The following is a 20,733-nucleotide window of genomic DNA, read 5'->3' on the forward strand; positions in this document are numbered from 1 at the left end:
GTATACTTGCAGCAAACATCGCAGCACCTAAACATATAAAGCAAACACTGACAGAACTTGAAAAGAAAAATAAAAGTAATGCAATGATAGGAGGAGACTTCAACACATCATTTTCAATAAAGGATCAATCATCTGAATAGATGATCAATAAGGAAACAATAGACTCGAACAACACTATAGCCTAAATGTATCAAACAGACACGTACAAAACATTCCATCCAACAGCAACAGAATGCACTTTCTTCTCAATTAGACATGGAACATTCTCCAAGATGTGTCATATGATAGGTTACAAAACAACTCTTAAGAGATTTAAGAATATTAAAATCAGTCCACATATTAATACCTTTTCTGGCTACAATGAAATGAAACTAGAAATCAATAACAAAAGGAAAATTCACAATTATGTGAAAAGTAAATAACACACTCCTGAACAACCACTGAGTCAAAGTAGAAACAAAAAGGGAAATTAGAAAGAGCCTCAGGAAAAACAAACATAAAAAAAACTTATGGGTTGCAGTAAAAGCAATATTAAGAGGAAAATTCACCATGGTAAACATTTACAATATGAAAGAAGAAAGATCTCAATAGTCAACCTAATTTTACACCTCAAGGAAATAAAAAAGAAGCAGCTAAGCCCAGCTTGACAAATTACTGAGAAATAACTTGAGGTCTAAGGTGGCATTATGTTCCTCTAAATATTATTTTATTAATTGCTTTTGCTTAGCAGTTGGGCTTGCTAGAAGTCTGGAATCATCCTAATCAAAGTCTGGTACTTCAGATTTTCCAGATTTTGACAACGCAAAGCCAGGCTGTGTATGTGGAAAGTCTGCTCTATTTCTCTGGCTTACTCTTACTCCTAGTGTACATGTTAGGATTGAGGAACAACAAAGAGTTGGTTTACTCTTTGTAAACAAGCCTCATTTCCCAAGACTCTTGCCTCTAGATATACACCTTGGAGCAATTATCCATGTGCATCTCAAGAAGCTGTCTTGGGATGGCCTCCCCAAGGCCTCTCCAAAGCTGATAAATAGGCCTGATGTGGTCCCTGCTCAGGCCCCACCTTCAAGAATCTGGGATCCAAGCATCGGTTCTCAGATTCCTCACCCTCATCAGGGGATAAACAGCCTTAAATTCTGTCTCCTCTTTTGCAGGGACTAAAGACCCAGGCAACAAGTTCCCTGCTCCCTAATTTTAGCCAATAGGACAAGGCAGCAAGTCCTATTCAAAAAACAACGTGTTAAAGTCCTTTATGTCCTGACTGACCTTTCATTCCTATATGGAGGAAGGTGGAGGCAGCAGCAAGAGTAAACTCTGAGAGCAGCACGGAGCAGTGGGTAAGGTTTGCACGTGTCTGTCTCTTCCTCTCCCTTTTCCATCTTTCTTATCTTCTCTGTTCATTTCCTCTCTCACACAAAGATGCTCACATGCTTTGGAAAGTGTTCGTAATCTAACCCTAAGTGCATAAGGTAATGTGACAATGCCTCCCATCTCTTAGCACTCTGCAGTTCTCATGGGCATATTGTCACATGCCCTGCCGCGAGAGATGCCCACGACCTGCGAGAAAGCCCACCTGGGTGAGATGAGGAGGCTCAGGGAGGTTGTGTGCCCTACTGGAGGTCGTAGAGTCAGGGAGCACACAGGAGTATTCCAACGCCAAGTTTGTAGCGTGTTTCTGTTACACACCCCACGTGCACCCTCCTCTCCACCATGCCATACCACAGAGGGTTGGTGTCCCCAAGGCCTCTGACCACACGAGTGTTCAGAACCCCCTGACTGTTACAGACGCAGACCAGTGTTCCCAAAGCGCAGGACCAGAATTACCAAGTGTTTGCTCAAAAGCATTTGATTCTCAGAACAGAACCAGTACTTAAAGGGAAGGGGCAAGAAAATCAGCTTTTTATTAATATTTTGATACTAATGCACAAGAAAGTATGGGAGATGATTACTTTTAGGGCTAGAAAGCAGAAGTATCAATTTCTCTGGGCATCCTTGGTTTTCCTATACCCTGTCACCTCCCTCCTACCGTCCTTCCTATGTTAAGCACTTTATTACTATTTTTTTCTCCTCACCCCAACCCATTTTTCACCTGAAGGAACTGAGTCAATTGGATAAAGATAACACACACATACACACACACAGAGGAATGCTATTCCATCATAAAAAAGAAAAAATAATGAAAAGTAAAGAAAATGATGTCTTTTGCAGCAACATGGATGGAACTAGAATAGAGGTCATTATCTTAAATTAAGTAACTATGAAACAAAAGTCAAATGTCAGACATTCTCACTTGTAAGTGGGAGTTAAATACTGTGTATTCATGAACATAGGGTGTGGAATCATAGTCATTGGAAACTTGCAAGGGTGAGAGGTTGGGAAGGGGGGAGGAATGGCCAATTACTTCATGGCTACAATGTACATATTTTGGTGATGTTTACACTAAAAGCCCAGACTTCACCACTACAAAATATATCCATGTAACAAACTGCAATTTTACCCCTTAAATTTATACAAATAAAAAAAGATATCAAAGCATCATATACACAGAAAATTTTTAAAAAGAACTCAAGTAACCTGCGTATGGTTTTATAGCCAATAAGGGACAGCACTCAGACTTGAATTCAAGAGTTCTGACAGCACAGTCTTTACCCTTGCATTATATGGCTTACTGGAACATGATTAGTTTGGGTCTATTCATTTTGTAAATGGTCGCTTTACTGACATCTTTTTTTTTTTCCTAATGGCATTTCAGTTGATTCTCCTAGATTTCCCAAAAAGATCATCATATCAGCCAGTAATGATAATTTTCTTCTTTCTCCTTTCCAATATTTTTATTTCCCTTCTTTGTCCAATTTGACAATACCCATTTCTTATAATGCATACACCTGTATTTTTTTTTTTTTTTTTTTTGGAGACAGAGTCTCACTGTTGCCCAGGCTAGAGTGAGTGCCGTGGCATCAGCCTAGCTCACAGCAACCTCAAACTCCTGAGCTCAAGGGATCCTCCTGTCTCAGCCTCCCTAGTAGCTGGGACTACAGGCATGCGCCACCATGCCCGGCTAATTTTTTCTATATATATTTTTAGCTGTCTATATAATTTCTTTCTATTTTTAGTAGAGATGGGGTCTCACTCTTGCTCAGGCTGGTCTCGAACTCCTGAGCTCAAACGATCCACCCACCTCGGCCTCCCAGAGTGCTAGGATTACAGGCGTGAGCCACCGCGCCCGGCCTACACCTGTATTAAATATCATTTAAAACCCTATACAAGATCATAACATGACATAATGATGTTTAAGCACTTCAAGAGCATTGGAAGATGACAAGATTTACAATAAGACTTAGACATTATTTCTATAATATTGAGTATGCTAGATTTGAAGTTGCTGGAATGAATATGTTACATAAAGACTTTCTGTGTTCTATTTTTTGCCCGTTATTACTTTGTTGCTGGTTTTTATTAAAAATCTAGTCTAAGATATTTTATTGCTGAGAAAATGGTTGATTTTGCTTATCTTCATGTCTCTCTTCAATTGAGAGCACTTCCTAAACATTTGTTGGTGATACTGTTGCAGAAAGTGGGAAAAATGGATGGAGATAACCAGAGTGAGGGCTCAGAGTTCCTACTCCTGGGGATCTCGGAGAGACCTGAGCAGCAGCGAATCCTGTTTTGGATGTTCCTGTCCATGTACCTGGTCACGGTGGTGGGAAACGTGCTCATCGTCCTGGCCATCAGCTCTGACTCCCGCCTGCACACTCCCATGTACTTCTTCGTGGCCAACCTCTCCTTCACTGACCTCTTCTTTGTCACCAACACAATCCCCAAGATATTAGTGAACCTTCAATCCCAGAACAAAGCCATCTCCTATGCAGGGTGTCTGACACAGCTCTACTTCCTGGTCTCCTTGGTGACTTTGGACAACCTCATCCTGGCCGTGATGGCGTATGACCGCTATGTGGCCATCTGCCGCCCCCTCCACTATGTCACAGCCATGAGCACTGGGCTTTGTATCTTGCTCATCACTTTGTGTTGGGGGCTCTCTGCCCTTTATGGCCTCCTCCTCACCCTTCTCATGACCAGAGTGACCTTCTGTGGGCCCCGAAAGATCCACTACATCTTCTGTGAGATGTACGTCCTGCTGAGGCTGGCATGTTCCACCACCCACATTGTTCACACAGTGCTGGTTGCCACAGGCTGTTTCATCTTCCTCACCCCTTTAGGGTTCATGATCATGTCTTATGTCCGCATTGTCAGAGCCATCCTCCGAATACCCTCAGCCTCTAAGAAATACAAAGCTTTCTCCACATGTGCCTCCCACTTGGGTGTGGTCTCCCTCTTCTATGGAACACTTTGCATGGTGTACCTGAAGCCCCTGCACACCTACTCCATGAAGGACTCAGTAGCCACAGTGATGTATGCTGTGGTGACACCCATGATGAACCCTTTCATCTACAGCCTGAGGAACAAGGACATGCATGGGGCTCTGGGAAGACTCCTAGGAAGACCATTTCAAAGGTTGAAATTAGGGTAATTTTGAAAAAAGCATTGAAGTGGAGACTGGGAATATCCTTCACCATTATCTAAGGCATTATCCTATGTGGTATACAACAGTAATGAGGGCACAGCTCTAGCTCAGAATGAGTATATGTATTTGTGGTAAAGAAAAGACATATGTGAGGCCAGGCGCAGTGGCTCATGCCTGTAATCCCAGTATTCTGGGAGGCCGAGGTGGGAGGATCGCTTGAAGTCAGGAGTTCGAGACCAGCCTCAGCAACAGTGAGACCCCGTCTCTACTAAAAATAGAAAGAAATTATGTGGACAGCTAAAAATACATGTAGAAAAATTAGCCAGGCATGGTGGCACATGCCTGTAGTCTCAGCTACTCAGGAGGCTGAGGCAGGAGGATCACTTGAGCCCAGGAGTTTAAGGTTGCTGTGAGCTAGGCTGATGCCATGGCACTCTAGTCTGGGCAACAGAGTGAGACTCTGTCTCAAAAAAAAAAAAAAAAGACATATGTGTAACCCACTGTCCCCCAGACCTCACCAGCCTTGGCAATAAATAAGGTCACACTACTACCAGAATTTTGCAGAGTTGAATATTTAAACTTGCTTGATCATAGGACCACATTCTTAGCCTCATCCAGATATACCCAGTGATAGCCTAAGGGGGTCTCTCATATTCTCTACCACATATTCACTTATGTTACAGAGCTCTAGCTTTTCTAAGCAGCCTGCCACTTTCTAGCTATTTGAAGAAGACAGTGTGCACTATCCCTACCACAGGTGCCCTGGGTGAGGCTGCCCCTTTTCCTACGCTCTGCCAGACACAACACACCCTGCTTCAATATTGATCCATAGTCCCTCTGGACACAGTCCTTGTGATTGATGTAGAAACAGCAAGAAGATTCCTCTCTTTTGCTCTGGGTTTATTTTTATCCTTTGAGCCTCAAAACCATAGTCTCCTCCCTTTTTCCTGCATTCCTTTTCTCTGTAGGAAACCAGACCTTGTCTATGGGAAGCCCATCTTATCCCTTATTTTCTGTGGTTCCTCACCCCACCCCCCATCTCTTTTTGCAACTACCCCTTCCACCCATCAAAACAAAATTCTCAAGCATATCAACTCAGGTTTATAAATAGAAGTGGTAGTATAGGCAGTAGGATTCTGGAACAAATGAACAATGTAATGATCCCAGGTAATATAGAAGAAAGGAGATAAAGAAATTAGGAGTATTAGCCAGGCATGGTGGCGCATGCCTGTAGTCCCAGCTACTCGGGAGGCTGAGGCAGGAGGATTGCTTGAGCCCAGGAGTTTGAGGTTGCTGTGAGCTAAGCTGACGCCATAGCACTCTAGCCCGGGCAACAGAATGAGACTCTGTCTCAAAAATAAAGAAAGAAAAAAATAAAAAAAAAAGAAATTATGAGTAGAACTCAATGAAATATAAAGCAAAAGTATAATGGAGACATTCAAGCCAAAGATTGGTTCTTTTAAAAAAATGAAGTAGAAAAACATGTGGAATATTAATCAAGAAAAGAAGGGAGAAGACACAAGTAAACACAAGAGTGGAAAAAAGAGGGGCAAAACCAAAGATAAAATCAATACTAGAATGATTAAGAGAGAATATTATCAATATCTACATGCCAAAAATTTTGAACATTTGGACAATACAAATGAATCACTGGAAAAATGTGACTTACCAGACTTGACTCAAGAAGAAATGGGAAAACTGAATAATCCTATGGCTATTAGAAGAATTGGAGTAATGGTTTAAACTATTCCAATATATACTGGAATATATATGTGTATGTATGGTATATACAATACATATGATACAAATAGTTTTATAGGCAACTTTTATCAAGGTAGTGTTACAGGTTGGGGTCTCCAGAAGCAAGCGCTGAGATAGAGTTTGGAGTACAAGGTGTTTACTAGGGATCAACACCCATGAAAGAACAAGGGGAAAATCTTGACTGGGCAGAGGAGGAAGTCAAATTGCAGTGAAGCTCAAGGAAGCCTTGGCCAACTGTATCAGTCCATTTTGTGCAGCCAAATCAAATACCTGAGACTAGGTAATCTATGAAGAATAGAAATTTATTGCTCATGGTTCTGGAAATCCAAGATCAAGATGCCGGCTAGTGAGGACCCAGTCTCTCTGCTTCCAAAATGGCACCTTGTTGCTGCATCCTCCGGAGAGGAGGAACGCTGTGGTCCTCATGACTGAAGCCAGAAAGGTAAGAGAGCCAAATGCTACCTGAAGCCTCTTTTATGAGGAAGGAGTCCTCGTGGCCTAATCACCTCTTAAAGGCTTCACCTCTTAATACTATCACATTGGCCATTAAATTTCTACACATGAACTTTGGAGGGACACATTCAAACCATAGCACCAATGCAGCAAGGAGATTTGGGGTGAACAATGACCATCAGAGTTGTTCCATATCAGGCCAAATGGATAGTCGTTATACCCCCACCTTGCTCAATCACTGGAAAAGTCATGGCCTTGAGGAAGGAGCTGACAGCTGGAGGCTGTTTGCCAACCCCACACCCCACAGCTGGACAGCAAGTCTGCCCTTGAAGGAGAAACTGTCCTTGAAGTTCATCTCCATGCTTCCACAGACATGTGGGAGGAATGTCATTGAGGGTCTTCTATGTCTAGTTCAGGAGCTTGAATTTTATGCAATGGGCAATGAAGAGCCCATGAAAAGTTTCAAGCATGGAAATGGCATGCCCAGCTCTGTGTTAAGTGGCAGTTTGAATAATGGATGTGAAACAAGGATGAAGGGTGAAGTCAAGGAGACCAGTTAGGAGACTACCAAATTGGCTTAAGTGAGGGGAAGGACCTGCATAGGGCACTAACAGAAGCATAAAGGAGTGGAAGGATCAGAGAGAAATTTAGGAGGTTAAATTTACAGGGAGGCAGCTGAGACTGTGTGCTTTTGGAAGCTAAGTCAAGGTATCAAATATTCAAAAGCAGAACCACTCAGCATCTACCCACAACCCTTATTAGCCAACATTCAGCTGATTAAAGACATTCTTCTGCTTTTGTTCACCAATTTTCCCAGTATCTAAGACAATGCTTCATACATAGTAAACACTTGATAAATACTTATTGAACGAACACATACATGGACAAGTAAGAAGATCAAGGCCCCAGTGAACTGACACAAGATGTGGCTGCTACTTCCTGACTATGTAAGCCTTCAGCAGCCTTACCAAACTGGAGTCTATATACTCACACAAACACCCAAGGTGAAATTCAAAACACTGAGAGGGCTGACACAGCAGCACAGCCTAGCTTTGGTTTAACAGCAGCTGAAGAATGAATGCACATGCACCCTCTCTTACAGCAGATCCAGTAGAATAAAACAACTTGTCATTTTAAATGAAGCACAGGCCCTTCTCTCTCTTCCCAAGGCCATAAGGCACACTTACAGGGTTGCAATTCTTCCACTGTCAAGCAAGCAACTCACTTATCTCTGGGCCAAAAGCAGTTTCTTGGCCTAAGAATCAACATACACACACACACACACACACACTCCAGATCTCAGCTCTTAAGAGGATGATTAGAAGTGCATATTTTGACTATCCCCCATAGTGGTACCTAAGATGCCATTTGATTGGGGGGGGGGGGGGGGAAACCAAAAACCCATCCCAATTAATCCATAATATTATTATGAAGTACCCATTGACACATTTTTATTGTTTTTTAATTGGCTTACTTGCAAAGAACAAACAATGCAAGTGTGTGGAGAGTTCCAAATAAGAAGTTTATATACATAAATCCCTATTTGCATAGACTATGTTGTTAAGAGTACTTAAAAAACTTCCCTCTGGAGATGGGAACAGGAACACCAGAGCCGGAGAGACTGACTTTTCACTACTTACTCATATGGCTTATATTTTCCCCATGTATATGTATTACTTTTGGGAAAAAGTGTCAAAAGTAAAATAAAAAATAAGTCTAAAAAAAAAAAAAAATAAGTCTACACCCTTCCACTTCCCATGTCCACCTTGCTATCCCAAGAGTAACTACTGTTAAGGTTGGATGTGTATTTTTCCAGAAACTCATCTTTTCCTCCACAGATCTTCTGGCCCAGCAGCCTGTGCCTATTTGTGTTTGCATATGAGATCATAAAGCAAGCTACATAAAATTACCTACACATAGCAGTCGGCTTGGTGTTATCTTTATGGCTCCCAGTTCAGAGCAACAGAACAGTGACCCAAATACGTAGCAAGAGATGCTGCTGGAGCTGCTTTTGCCAGGCTGTCAGTGTGGCACTGCCCACTGCTTCTAGCACCTTGTCTCCCCACTCAAGCCCACGTGACTGGGCCACTGCCTCAGTACCCAGTGCCAGTCCCAGGCTGGCTTATAAAACATCTTCTTTTTTTTTTTTTTCCCATCCCCTCCCCCACCCCCCACCTCAGTCTGGTATCCGATTGGTGTCGTTCCTAGATGTGTATTTAGGTGATGTTCAGGGAAACCAATTTTCTGGTGAGTACTAAAACATCTTCTATACCCGATTTATTGTTTAGCAAGGACCTTCACTGTTCCCACTCTGATGTGTGTTTCTTCAGACTTTTATCTGCATATGTGTATTCAACAGGATCCAGCCCTGGGCTTCAGCAGGGAGGCTGGGCAGCCTCTCCTGGTATTTAAGTAGCCACTGGCCTGTTTTGTATGAGTCAGGACCCAGCAACTTCATGAAAACCTGGAGTGAGTGTGAGTGTGTGTAGGGGTCTGTGTGTGTGTTGGGATGGTTGGCAGGTAGCAAACTTTATCCACGACGCACTACAAGTACCTGTGCCTTGGGTCTGCAAGCTTTCCAAGGATTAATAAAATGCTTGAGTCCTGAAAAAGAAATATGTATTATTGGCTCCAAAATACTAAAAATGCAAAATTGAAATACTAAGTATTTACCTCAATGTATAAGAAAACTAGCACATCAACTTGTCAATAGCAACTCAAGTCTTCTAGAGTCACCTACCAATTATGTCTACTGTGGGATGTAGGTGCATTTTAAATGTGTTTGATTTTATGTGGGGTTTAGGCCTCCAACACTGAGAGTCTAAGAGGCCCTTAAAGGTCTAGTACTTCTGCTGGGAGATCCTGCCTGGAATTGACTCCCGCCAGCCCAGCTCCATGGGGGACGAGGGGAGGGAAGGGGGCTGCCCAGAGTGGTCTTGTTCCCTCGGCAGGACTCCACCACCCCGGCCTTCGTCCAGATCTCTAGCCCAAGGAAAGACAGGCTTCCTGCCTCCCGCCGTTGTCTACTGGGGACGATGCTGCTGAGCCCTCCAATCCTACCCCAGGACCAGTTGTCTCCCTAGAAGATTCTGAACCTCGTCCAGCCCTGTTCGCCGCGAGTTCGAGGCAAACAGCGGTGGAAAGGGATATGAGCCTCCAGGACCGCTCTGGAGCCCGCCACAGAAGTCTGTTCAGAAGTTACCAACAACGCCCGCCACCCCCAAAACGAAAGCTGCCGCTTGGGGAAGCAGCCAATGGGAAGCCCTGAAGGGTGGGCCTCATGATTGACTGACCAATGGGAGGCCCTCGAAAAGCCAGACCTCTTGGTCCGTCCAAGACCCTTTCACACTCCCCGGAGGGGCTGGCCAAAGACGCACACCCACCCTGCGCCGACGGCCAATGAGGAGATCGGAAAGGCGGGACTCCTGCAGAACCAGCTAATGAAAAGCCAGGAGAGGCCGGCGCCGAGATTACCCTTCCCCGACCGCGGCGTGCGGTGTCTCTGGTTCCGCAGGTTGCGCGCGCCCTCCAGTGGCGGCCGGGCAGGGATCGCCATCGTCGCCTCAGGGACTGAAAATCCAGCTGTGCCGAACCTTCGTGGCGTTCCCCAATTTCAGAAGAAAGGATGACCCTGGCGACCCTCCTCGCCCACCCGGGAGCGGAATAGTCCTTAGCCCTCCACCCATTCCTTAAAATTAAGTCATTCTTTCCCACGAAAGACTACCAGGCTCCCGCTCCCGCCGCCCGGACTCTCTCATGCAAGGATTCTAAGTGAAATGCTAGATTAGTTCCAGGAGTATGTTAAAAGATCAATACACAATGACAATGGCCTGTCAGATCGTTAGACGACCAAAGACATTTATTCAAATTTAACATCGATTACTCATTTTTAAAATAAAAATGAAATTCTCGGTAAACAGGAAATAAACGAAACCTTACTTTAATAAAGACTCAGGAAACCACAGTGAATCTCACACTGTGTGAAACACCTGAAGCATTTCTATCAAAGTCAAGATGGTACAAACATCCCTGCTTTCACTGATTTTATTTACTGTTTTGGAGAGCTTGAGCAAGATGAAAGACCTTAAAGGGGCAGGGCAGTTAAAATGGGGTAGGGAGGAGCGAGAGAGGCAGGAGGAAAACAAAACATTTCAGGTGAAATGATTTATACTTGAAAATAAGGATACATTAAAAACTAGAGTATTCAGTAAGGTATCTGGAAGAAACAAATATTTGTGTGTGGAATGTGTTCTGTGTGGGTACACAGAAAGAAAACTATACAGTTGCTGTTTGGTAGCATCAAAGACTTAAAAGATGTTGTGGAGGAAAGAAGATCCCATTCACTGGAAGAGGGGAAGCAAATTTTTGATTATATGCAGATGATATGATTGTATAATTTGAAACACAAAGAGAGTCCATAGACAAGTATTAGTAACAGGAGAATAGAATGAGTTGGCTGGTTGCAAAATCAACATACAAAAATTAATAGCATTTCCATACACAAAGAACCAGCTAGAAAATATGGAGAAAAAAGATCCCATATATAATAGCAGCAAAAACAGAAAAAAATAACTAGAGATAAATTTAATAAGAAATTTCATTTTCTTCTATAGGCTACTGGAGTGCATAGAAAGCAAACTTGAAATAATAAAAAGTTATACCTGATTTGTGAATGGGAAGATTCAATATAATAAAAATGTCAGATCTCCTAAGTTAAAACTTTAATATAACCCTAATAAAAATTCCAAAAAGGTTTTTGGGAACTAGAAAAGTTGATCTTAAGTTGATCTATGGATTTATAAACTTGTAATAAAATCAAAGAAATAATATAAAATTTCCCTAACTTGCAGGTCACAGATATCAAGGTTTAAAAGGTCATTGGGTGTCCAAAATAATGAAAACAAAGTTTTTAAAAACTAACACCAAGATATGTCATCAAGAAAAAAGTTCAGACAAACTGTATATGCAGATCATAAATGCTTCTAGAAAAGAAACATGATCAGCTACAAACATTTAAGAGTTAGAATGGTAATTCTGGATGCTGGAAGACAGTAGAGTAATGCCTTCAAAATAAATATTGCCAACCCAGAATTTCCAGCAAAACTAGTAATCTAGTGGAAGGGTAGAGCAGAGACATTTTCAGATGTGAAAGGACTCCACATATTTGTCTCCCATCCTTTCACAAGAAGCTACTGGGAGACAAGCTCCAATGAAACTAGGGAGTGAGTCATGAACAAGGAGTCCATGGGTTAAGAGAACTAATTCCCTATCTGTCCTAAGAGGACAAGGAGTTTATGGGATCCAGAAAATCACAGATTTTACTAAGGAGAGCAGCCAAAGAGAGGTCTCAGGATTATAGCTATGCTAAGTAGGTGGAGGTGGGAGGATAGCTTGATAGCTTGAGCCTAAGAGTTTGAGACCATAGTGAGCTATGATGATGCCACTGCACTCTAGCCCAGGCAAGCAAGACCCTGTCTCAAAAAAAAAAAAAAAAAAAAAAGGAAAAGACAAGGAGCTCCAATGGCTTCAGTGCCAGGAAAAAGTAGCCTTAGTAGAACATAGGGGAAAAAATGATACTATGTACATAAAAAAGTAGGCAAGTTTAAATTGAGGTAATTATTCACTTTGGGGAAAACATAAAGCTGCAAAAGACAGAGAGTGAAATTCTTTATGACTTTATATATATATAACATATCATTGTGACTGCTATGCCTCGCTTGCCCACATAACTAAAAATATTGGTAAATTTTGGGAGGATGAAGAAGGGGAGGTGAGTTGAGAGAATTAATTCTCTATCTGTCCTAAGAGGACAATAAATCTGACTGAAATTGATCAATCAATAAATGGCAGTATAAGTATATCGTCAAACTGTGGCAGGAACACCAGGGAAAAAGTGCTTAAGAAGTTTAAAAGCAATTGCCTCTTGGTAGCAAAACTGGAAATGGAGATGAGTGAAGTCAGATGACTAATTTTCATTTTAAAACTACTGGTACCTAAATTCTTTAACTATAATTAATTTATTTTAATTTGAATAATGATATAAAGAATAACCAGGAAACAATCTGGAAAATCAGAGACGTGGGAAGGAAGGGAGTCCAGCCCTGCCAGATATTTAAAAATATTAAGTTACAGTAAGTTAAATAATTGATGCCAACATAGAGTAAGAGAATGCAGATATGGTCCTATGTATGCAAATTTAATAAATGGCCACGATGACATTTCTAATCAATGAGAAAACATTGGGTGAGGGAAATAAGATAATTTCATACGTTGTTTTGAAGGGATAAATTAATATAGCCAGTTTGGCAAAAACCTAAAAAAAATCAACATGCACATACTCTTTGTCACTTCTAGGCATTTATCCTATATATTTTTTTTTTTCCTGTGTACACAGAGACATATGTAGGGGAATATTCTTTGTAGCACTGATTGCAATTGCAAAAGACTGGATAAAACTTAGATAATAATTTTATCATTGCTGAGTCCTTGTAACAGGTCACAGTTGTTTGTATCTGCTAGAGCTTTTATCCTTGCCAGTTCTTGGAAACTCTCTTCCTTAGTGGAAAATTCTATAATTAAAAAAGTTATAATTCTTTTCCATTATATTCACTACTTCACTTTAAGGGGTGTAGCTGGATTTTATCTGAACATCATCATCCATTTTCCCCGGACTCTTCCTCATATTTCTTATTAGTGATAAGTTCTTATAAAACCTAGCAATTGGTATTTTAGCACAAGGCCATAAAGACTTTATTAGTCTTATATTTAATTTTTGTAAACATAATGTCTTGCAGAAGGATCTGTGAAATTCATTTGATCCAATAATTTGAGCAAGCTTTCTACCATCTTTCTTATAAAGCGTCTGTGCCTTTCCTAATAGTCTCACTTCTGTCTAATTGTTCATTTGTATGTTTTCATGTGGTGCTGTTTATGTTGTAGCTTGTTTTTATTACTTCTTTGTTATGGGCTGTGTCGTGTTATTATTCCACTTGATGGAGTGAATTCATCAACTCATACTTTATCTACAGTTGTTACTAGATAATTTTTCCTTTAACATCATTAGTGATAGAGAACACTTCACCCATGGGTGTCAGCATCGGCTCTTTCCAGCAGCTATGTTTTGTTCCTAGCGTGCTGGTAGGCTTCTGCGGTCTCACAGCACACCTTCAATCTGATCATTTGTTTTGCTTTGGAGAAAGAGGCTCTAGCTGTAATTTTTTAATTATATTATTATTACTTTTTTTTTTTTTTTTTTTGAGACAGAGTCTTGCTCTGTCACCCTGAGTGCAGTGGTGCAATCATAGCTCACTGTAACCTCAAACTCCTGGGCTCAAGCAAGCAATCCTCCTGCCTCAGCCCCCCGAGTAGCTGGGACTACAGATGCAGGCCACGACACCTGGCTAATTTTTCTATTTTTAATAAAGACAGGGTCTCACTCTTGCTCAGGCTGGTCTGAACTCCTAAGCTCAAGCAATCCTCCTGCCTCAGCCTCCCAGAGTGCTAGGATTATAGACGTGAGCCACCATGTCTGGCCTCTAGCTGTATTTTAATTTTTCATTTTAATTTTCAGTTCTGTCAGTATCTGATTTTTCTTTTCACTAAATTCTTTCTATATGTTTCCTGCAGGATGCTCATCTTTTTTCCAGTGTTTCTTATTACAGGCTGCTCTTGTCTTTCGTGTAGCCATAATCCATTTTCATCTTAAACTACTCTTTTCAAGCGTCATGTTTTATGTATATTTATCTACATTGTTCTCTCTGGAGATTTCCTTTCATTTTCCTGCAAGATCCTGTGTCTTGCTGGGACAGACATCCTTCCACATTTGTGATAATGATGATGACATCCCCCGAGGTAGAGGACAGGCATTTCTTAAAGCCCCAGTACCCTCACTGGGCTGCCCTCTCTCTAAGCTTGAGACTAGTATAATAGAAGACAGAATTATATAGACTGCAGACTGGATCAGTGGTTCCCAAAGTGAAAGACTGCAGGAGAAGCCTGTGTGCTTATTAAACATGCAGATTCCTGGACCTCACCCAAACCAACTGAATTCTCACCTCTGCAGTAGTGCCTGAAATCTGCATTTTAACAATATTTCAAGGTAATTTTTATGCACCTTAAAGCTGAACTGCTAGACAAGAAGGCCTCCCCAGGTGGGAGCAATGTCTGTTCCGAGAGTATGTGGGGATGTTCCAAAGTTGAGGATGACCTTCTACAAGCCTTCTCCAGTCCCTGATGCTTCCAGCAGGTATCATCTCTGCCTGAAAAAATAGAGACCTAACGTTCCCTTCCTCGGATCCCTGGCCCTAAGGTGTTATAACTATTTCTCATATTTCCTCTCTGGAACTTAATGCTGGTTCCCATAAACGGTGCCTGCCATGGGAGCACACGATGCACCATTACATGGTTGAGGGGAGATGTCTGGATGGACCGTAGCAGTGACCCACCAAATTCACATTTCAAATTCAGAGAACCATTGGAGTCACTGGAACCAGCCACACAGCCCCACCAGACTTACAGAGAGGCACTGTTTCATCAAAACCAACAATAAAACCAACACTCCCACCTCATTCCCCAGGCAATGTAAGAGGAGGACCGGCTCCATGAAAGAGGGAGAACACGTGCTTGTGTGATGGTTAATCTTCTATGTCAACTTGACTGGGCTAAGGGATGCCCACATGGCTGATAAAACATTATATCTGGGTGTGTCTGTGAGGGCGTTTTCAGAAAACACTGGCATTTGAATCAGCAGACTGAGTAAGGATTGCCCTCGCCAATTTGGGCGGGCATCATCCCATCTGTGGAGGGTCTGAATGGAACAAAAAGGCAGACAAAGGACAAATTTGCTCTCTCTGCTTGAGCTGTGTGGACATCCATCTTCTCCCGCCCTCAGACACCAGCACTCCTGCTTCTCAGGCCTTCGGACTCAGACCAGGACTTACCATCGGCTCAGCAGTCCTCAGGCCTTGGGTCTGGACGGGAACTACACCCAAGCCAGGCTTCCCACAGGCTGTTCCCACTCATGAGTGTGACAGCGATAAACATTTTAGGTTCATTCTTGTGACATGGTAGACAACTTTGGCTAGAGGACTCCCCAGTGGCCTTGCTGAACTTTTCTTAGAACTGCAGTCCATCTAAGATGCCTCCACCCAAACAAACTTCCTTCCCCATCTCTCCTTCACACAGGGTCAGACCTGACTCACAGTTTGACAGCCCTTCCAGCCTCCTCCACTTTCCGCTCCCTTCGTTTTCTCTCATGGGCCTTTCCCCCCATAGGTTTGTTATTCCTGTCCTGGTGTCTGCTTCTCTGAGTGCCCAGACTAACCAGTGCTCCTCTCCAGGGACAGTCTCAAAATGAGAGGTCTCTTTTCCTCTCTCCTCCCCACTCCAACACTGGTGCGGCAGGGCAGAGCTGCATTGGTACGGGGGCAGACCATCCACCTGTCAAAGAAAACTTGCACCAGGCAGAGTTAAACAGCCAAGGAAGTCTTTATTCAAAACTATTACAATGAGGGAGTGAGTAAACTCAACTCTGAACACTACAGAGACAGGCAGGGATTTATGGCCAACAGTCAAGGTGAGTCATTTTCTTAGATGGAAAATTACTAAGAGGAACTTAGGCATCAAGGATGGAGGAAGAGCAACTTGACCAGTGCCAAGGGCCGGGGGAGTTGCAAGCTGGTTTAGCAGGGTTCCTCACTAAGACTGGGCTCAGCAAACCAGGGAGAGGTCAAGAACGAGGCCTAGTCAAAAAGAGAGCTCAGAAGAGCCTGACTAAAGTTTGGTCAAGGAGGGAGTCCTTGCCACAACCCCAAGCCAGGACACTGCCCAGAGTGTTGGGCAGGAAGGGCTTTGAACAGAATGTGAAGTTTAAAACAAACAGGGCTGAGTCTGAACTGAAATGAGACTGTTTAACTGGTGGTTACTGCAAAGTTACAGAACTGGACTGCAATATCGTTACTAGAGCCAGAGGGCAAAGAAGGGTTGGTCAGAGCACCGGCGGTAGGCACACAGTAGGCACTCAAAAAATGAGACTGAGGGAAAACCTGAGCACAGCCGGACCAGACTCCTCAGGAAAGCTTCCCCCACGGAGTGGGCAGAGGAATGTGGCCACACACACAAGGTGTCCAATGACAGCTACAAGCTGTCGGATGTTGAGGTGGGGAAACAGATTTCAGGAGTCCTAAGACTGAGCCCCTCACCTGAGGAATGTCCACCTGAACGCAGACACCTAGACCCACAGGTGAGCTTTCAGGGCCCTAGGGGGGTCTGAAGATCTGGAGGGACAGTAACGTGTCCAGCTGAGTGACGCCCATCCCTCCTCCAGCACTTTCCCAGACAGACAGGAAATGTGCAACCTCCACAAAGGCTCTAGGCGTAAGCGACCTCCCAGTCTCCAGGGAGAAGGGCTGAACCCAGGAAGCAGCCAGACCATGAGGTGCCGACCAGCATGGAGTGTTTGTACGAAAGATGTGGCTTCACTTGCAGCCAAGGGGACTCAACAGATGGAATCTAAAACTCTGGGAAATATTAATAAGAAGGCTGAAACCATGGGCTCGGACGAGGCACCACATAACACGATGTGATGGCAGAAGCCCAGGATGCTCCAGACAGGGACTCCGGGACAGGGGCTCCACGCTGGGCAAGGAAACCAAAGAGGGCTGGGCTGGGCTGCCCTTTACCTGGTATGTTTCTGTGCATCTAGAACCCTCAAGTCTGGAACTTACCTTCATATGGAGGTCAGCATATCAGGTTTGGATCCCCGACAGAAATTTGATTCTGACTCCTTAAGTGAAGTGGGATTATAGTGCCTTAATGAGTTGTTTGGATGGCTCAGTGAGATCATACAGTCCGTTCTGCTAGACCACTTCTTTTGAAAATGGGAATTTGGTCCAGTGCATTTGATATAATAGGGAACAATCTGAGTCTAATGCACATTGTGCTTTTGATTATGTAACTCACCGAAGAGAAATACTGGGTGAATGCAGAACACTGCACCCAGCTAAATCAAGCTGCAGAGGAACACACACAAAATATGCATCCACTGTAAACATCTGCCAGCCGTCTCAGTTCGGGCCACAGCCATCCTCTCCTGGGGTCACCACTGTCCGTCCAGTTTCAGAGAACCTCTCCTCGCACCTCTTCACAACCTCCCAACAGCCTCTTCAGCAAACTTCCGGTCTTTTTCAAGCTAAAATGCTTTGTTCATACTAGTATTTATGTATTTCTTACTCATTTAACATGTATAAAATTGTGTTACCATTTTTATTAAGTTCCTATCTTAAATTTTTATATGTCACTGACAAAGTTTTTGAGTGTTATGTACCTAACCCCATTTTTCTACATAAGCCTTGCGGTTGCACAATTTCACAAGGTGTTGCCTTTTTAAGAACTAGTATATTGTGTTATGACAAAACTGACTATATATGTTTAGCACTTGGCAAGCTTTCAATAAATGCCAGCTACTATTAATACTGTTGTTATTATTATTGAATCTCTGGTGCTTGAATCACATCCATTTTTTTCAAAGCTCTTTCCCAGTTATGAATTCATTTTTATCCTTGTGCTTTATATGTGGATTTTCCCAATTATATATAAAGGAAAATGCAAATCAAGGGAAGTTAAGTCATTTGACCAAGATCACAAAAAATTAAGCCCTGGCACATACTTAAAGACCTGTTCCTTGCCTTAAAATTTCTTAAAGAGAAATAACACCATATAGCTATTATTTCTAAATCTATATCCAAACAGCGTAAAGCAAAGTATAAGAAGCATGGCCATTTGGGAGTCCGAGGAGAGGAAGAGAGGGCATGTAATCATGAAAGAGCCCTTGAGGAAGTGAACCAGGAATTGGAGAAAGTAGGGAGAGGAAGAAAATTGCAGGAAGGAGACAAATCAGTGAATGCCAGGTCTCAGACTCAGATGCCTACAGAGGCCAAGCTCATAAAGGAACGAGTGGATGCTCCAGGTGTAAACAGTAGGGAATTCAGGGGCTGTTGTGTATTCAGGTCCCACCCCAAAGGGATGCACTCCAGTGAGCTCTGACCAATTCATCCCTGAGGAGTAGATTCAGCATCTGATTTTTTTAAAAGAGAAGCAGAGAATTCAGGTTTTATGTGAAATTTCTAAGGGGGGTTTTGGTTGTTGTTAATTGTGGTCAGGTTTTTTTTTTTTAACATCGACAAAATTCAAAATTTTTAAAACACCTTTCAGGCCAAAGCAACACAGCTACAGGCCAGATAATATGCAACCTCCGGTGAACTGAAAGGGCGTGCCCGGGCCCCATGCAAAGACGTCTGAACACGGATGGACACAAAATATGTTATTTATTGTCAATTTCTGCAAAGACACATTTAAGCAACAAAATATACATTTGTCAACCTTTTAGAATTTGTTTTATACATTAACAAATACAATGTGCTACTATAGCAATAAATTAAATGTACACTATTTACATTACATAGGCAGTCGGGGTCTACAAATCACCTCCTCCCTAAGAGGAAACAAAGAAAAGTCGTCATCACGTGGATCGTCACTTCCAAGCTACAGTTCTTAGGTTCTATCACACAGAGGAATCTCTGCACACTTGGACGTCAGCATTCTCCAAGCAGGAGTGTTGAGGGGTCGCACCCACGGCAAGGGAGAGGTGGCACACATGCTAAGGGGAGGGAAGGAGGGGCTCACCCTTCCAAGCGGAAATGTCACAAAAGCAAAGACGATGGCAATTGAATCCCAGTCTTCCAGCCAAATATCCTCTTCCCAGGGCTGCTAAGGCACAGGACAGAGCCACTGCCCCCACAGCCTCTCACTGGGCAGGGCTCTGCTGCCTTTGGCCCTACCAGGGGTCTTCTTCCTCCTCCCAAAGGGGCGCATGGCCCAGGTGGAAGGAGGCAGACGGGAAGATGTGGGATTGGAGTGGGTAAAGGGGCCAAGATACCAGAGCTTAGTAGAAGAATGTCGCAACTGGCCCCCTACCAGGCTGCAGGGACCCACCCTCTCCTTGACAAGGGGCAGCTAGAGGCTGGGGGAGGAGCTGTGGGGTCCTGAGCATGGCGGACTGGCCTGGTCCCTGATGGCCACTTGTGGCGACAAGATCTACTTGAACCCCGACTACTGAAAACAGACCTGTCTCTATTCATTCAGGAAATGAATGAAAAAGGTAGTGTTTGAGTTGGCACCTTAAAGGGTCAGGGTAAGAAAGTGAAACAGGCTCTTGTCCTTCCTTATCACTTGAGTCTAGGTTTTTATTAAACCCTTTCATTTAAGAATCAGGGAGAAATGAAGAGTTTTCTTTTATCACTTTTCTTCTTCATTTAGAAAAAACAACACCAAGCGGTGACTAACTGCATCTTTGCCCTGGCCTCCGCCCCCATCACAGACTAGAGTTGAAGAACTGATGTCACCGAGGAAGAGTTCACCGGAATCATGTTCTCTCCTTACTGTCTTTGCTCAAGCTGCATCCAAAACCCCAGGGCCCTCACTGAGAAATCCAATGTCCCTCCTGATGAAAAAAAAAGCAGAGACTGGAGCATCCCTGACTGCTGACACCTCCCTGCCAGCGTGGAGGTGCCAGCCAATGGCTTCCCCAAAACCCAGGACCCCAGGACATGTAGTCACTTATTCAACAAACCAAGTAGGTGGGGCAGAGGAAAGGACCCTGGGTTGTGGGTTCTAATCCCACCTTTGCCACTAGCTAGCTGTGAGACCCAAGCAAGTTATTTCCCCTCACTAGGGCTAAGGTTTCTCATCTGGACAATGACACAGTTGGATGAGATGCTAAAAGGGGCCAGAAGACTTGGGCATTATGATGATGCTGACAAAGTTGGACCACAATGTATTTCAAGAAATGTCATTTTACATTCATTAGCACAGACAGAAACTCTAGCTGAGACCTTCTATCTCAAGCTTTTCTGTATGTGTTTTTAAGCATCAACTGAGCTGAGGGCATATGGGTGCCCAATAGTGCCGGAAAAGTGTTTTCTTCAGTGAGTGGGGCAGTT

The 20,733-nt window shown here is 43.2% G+C and overlaps 1 protein-coding gene across 1 annotated transcript; it reads left to right on the plus strand.

Annotated features, from left to right (window-relative positions):
- Positions 1-3,535: 3,535 nt before the first annotated feature.
- On the plus strand, positions 3,536-10,365 carry LOC138392338 (olfactory receptor 1D5). Its single transcript, XM_069483108.1, has 2 exons — positions 3,536-4,524; positions 10,074-10,365. The coding sequence occupies exons 1-2, from the start codon at positions 3,584-3,586 to the stop codon at positions 10,363-10,365; spliced, it is 1,233 nt and encodes a 410-aa protein (XP_069339209.1). The 5' UTR covers positions 3,536-3,583.
- Positions 10,366-20,733: the final 10,368 nt, after the last annotated feature.

The sequence above is a fragment of the Eulemur rufifrons genome, chromosome 9 (genome assembly GCF_041146395.1).
Source record: "Eulemur rufifrons isolate Redbay chromosome 9, OSU_ERuf_1, whole genome shotgun sequence".
NCBI lineage: Eukaryota > Metazoa > Chordata > Mammalia > Primates > Lemuridae > Eulemur > Eulemur rufifrons.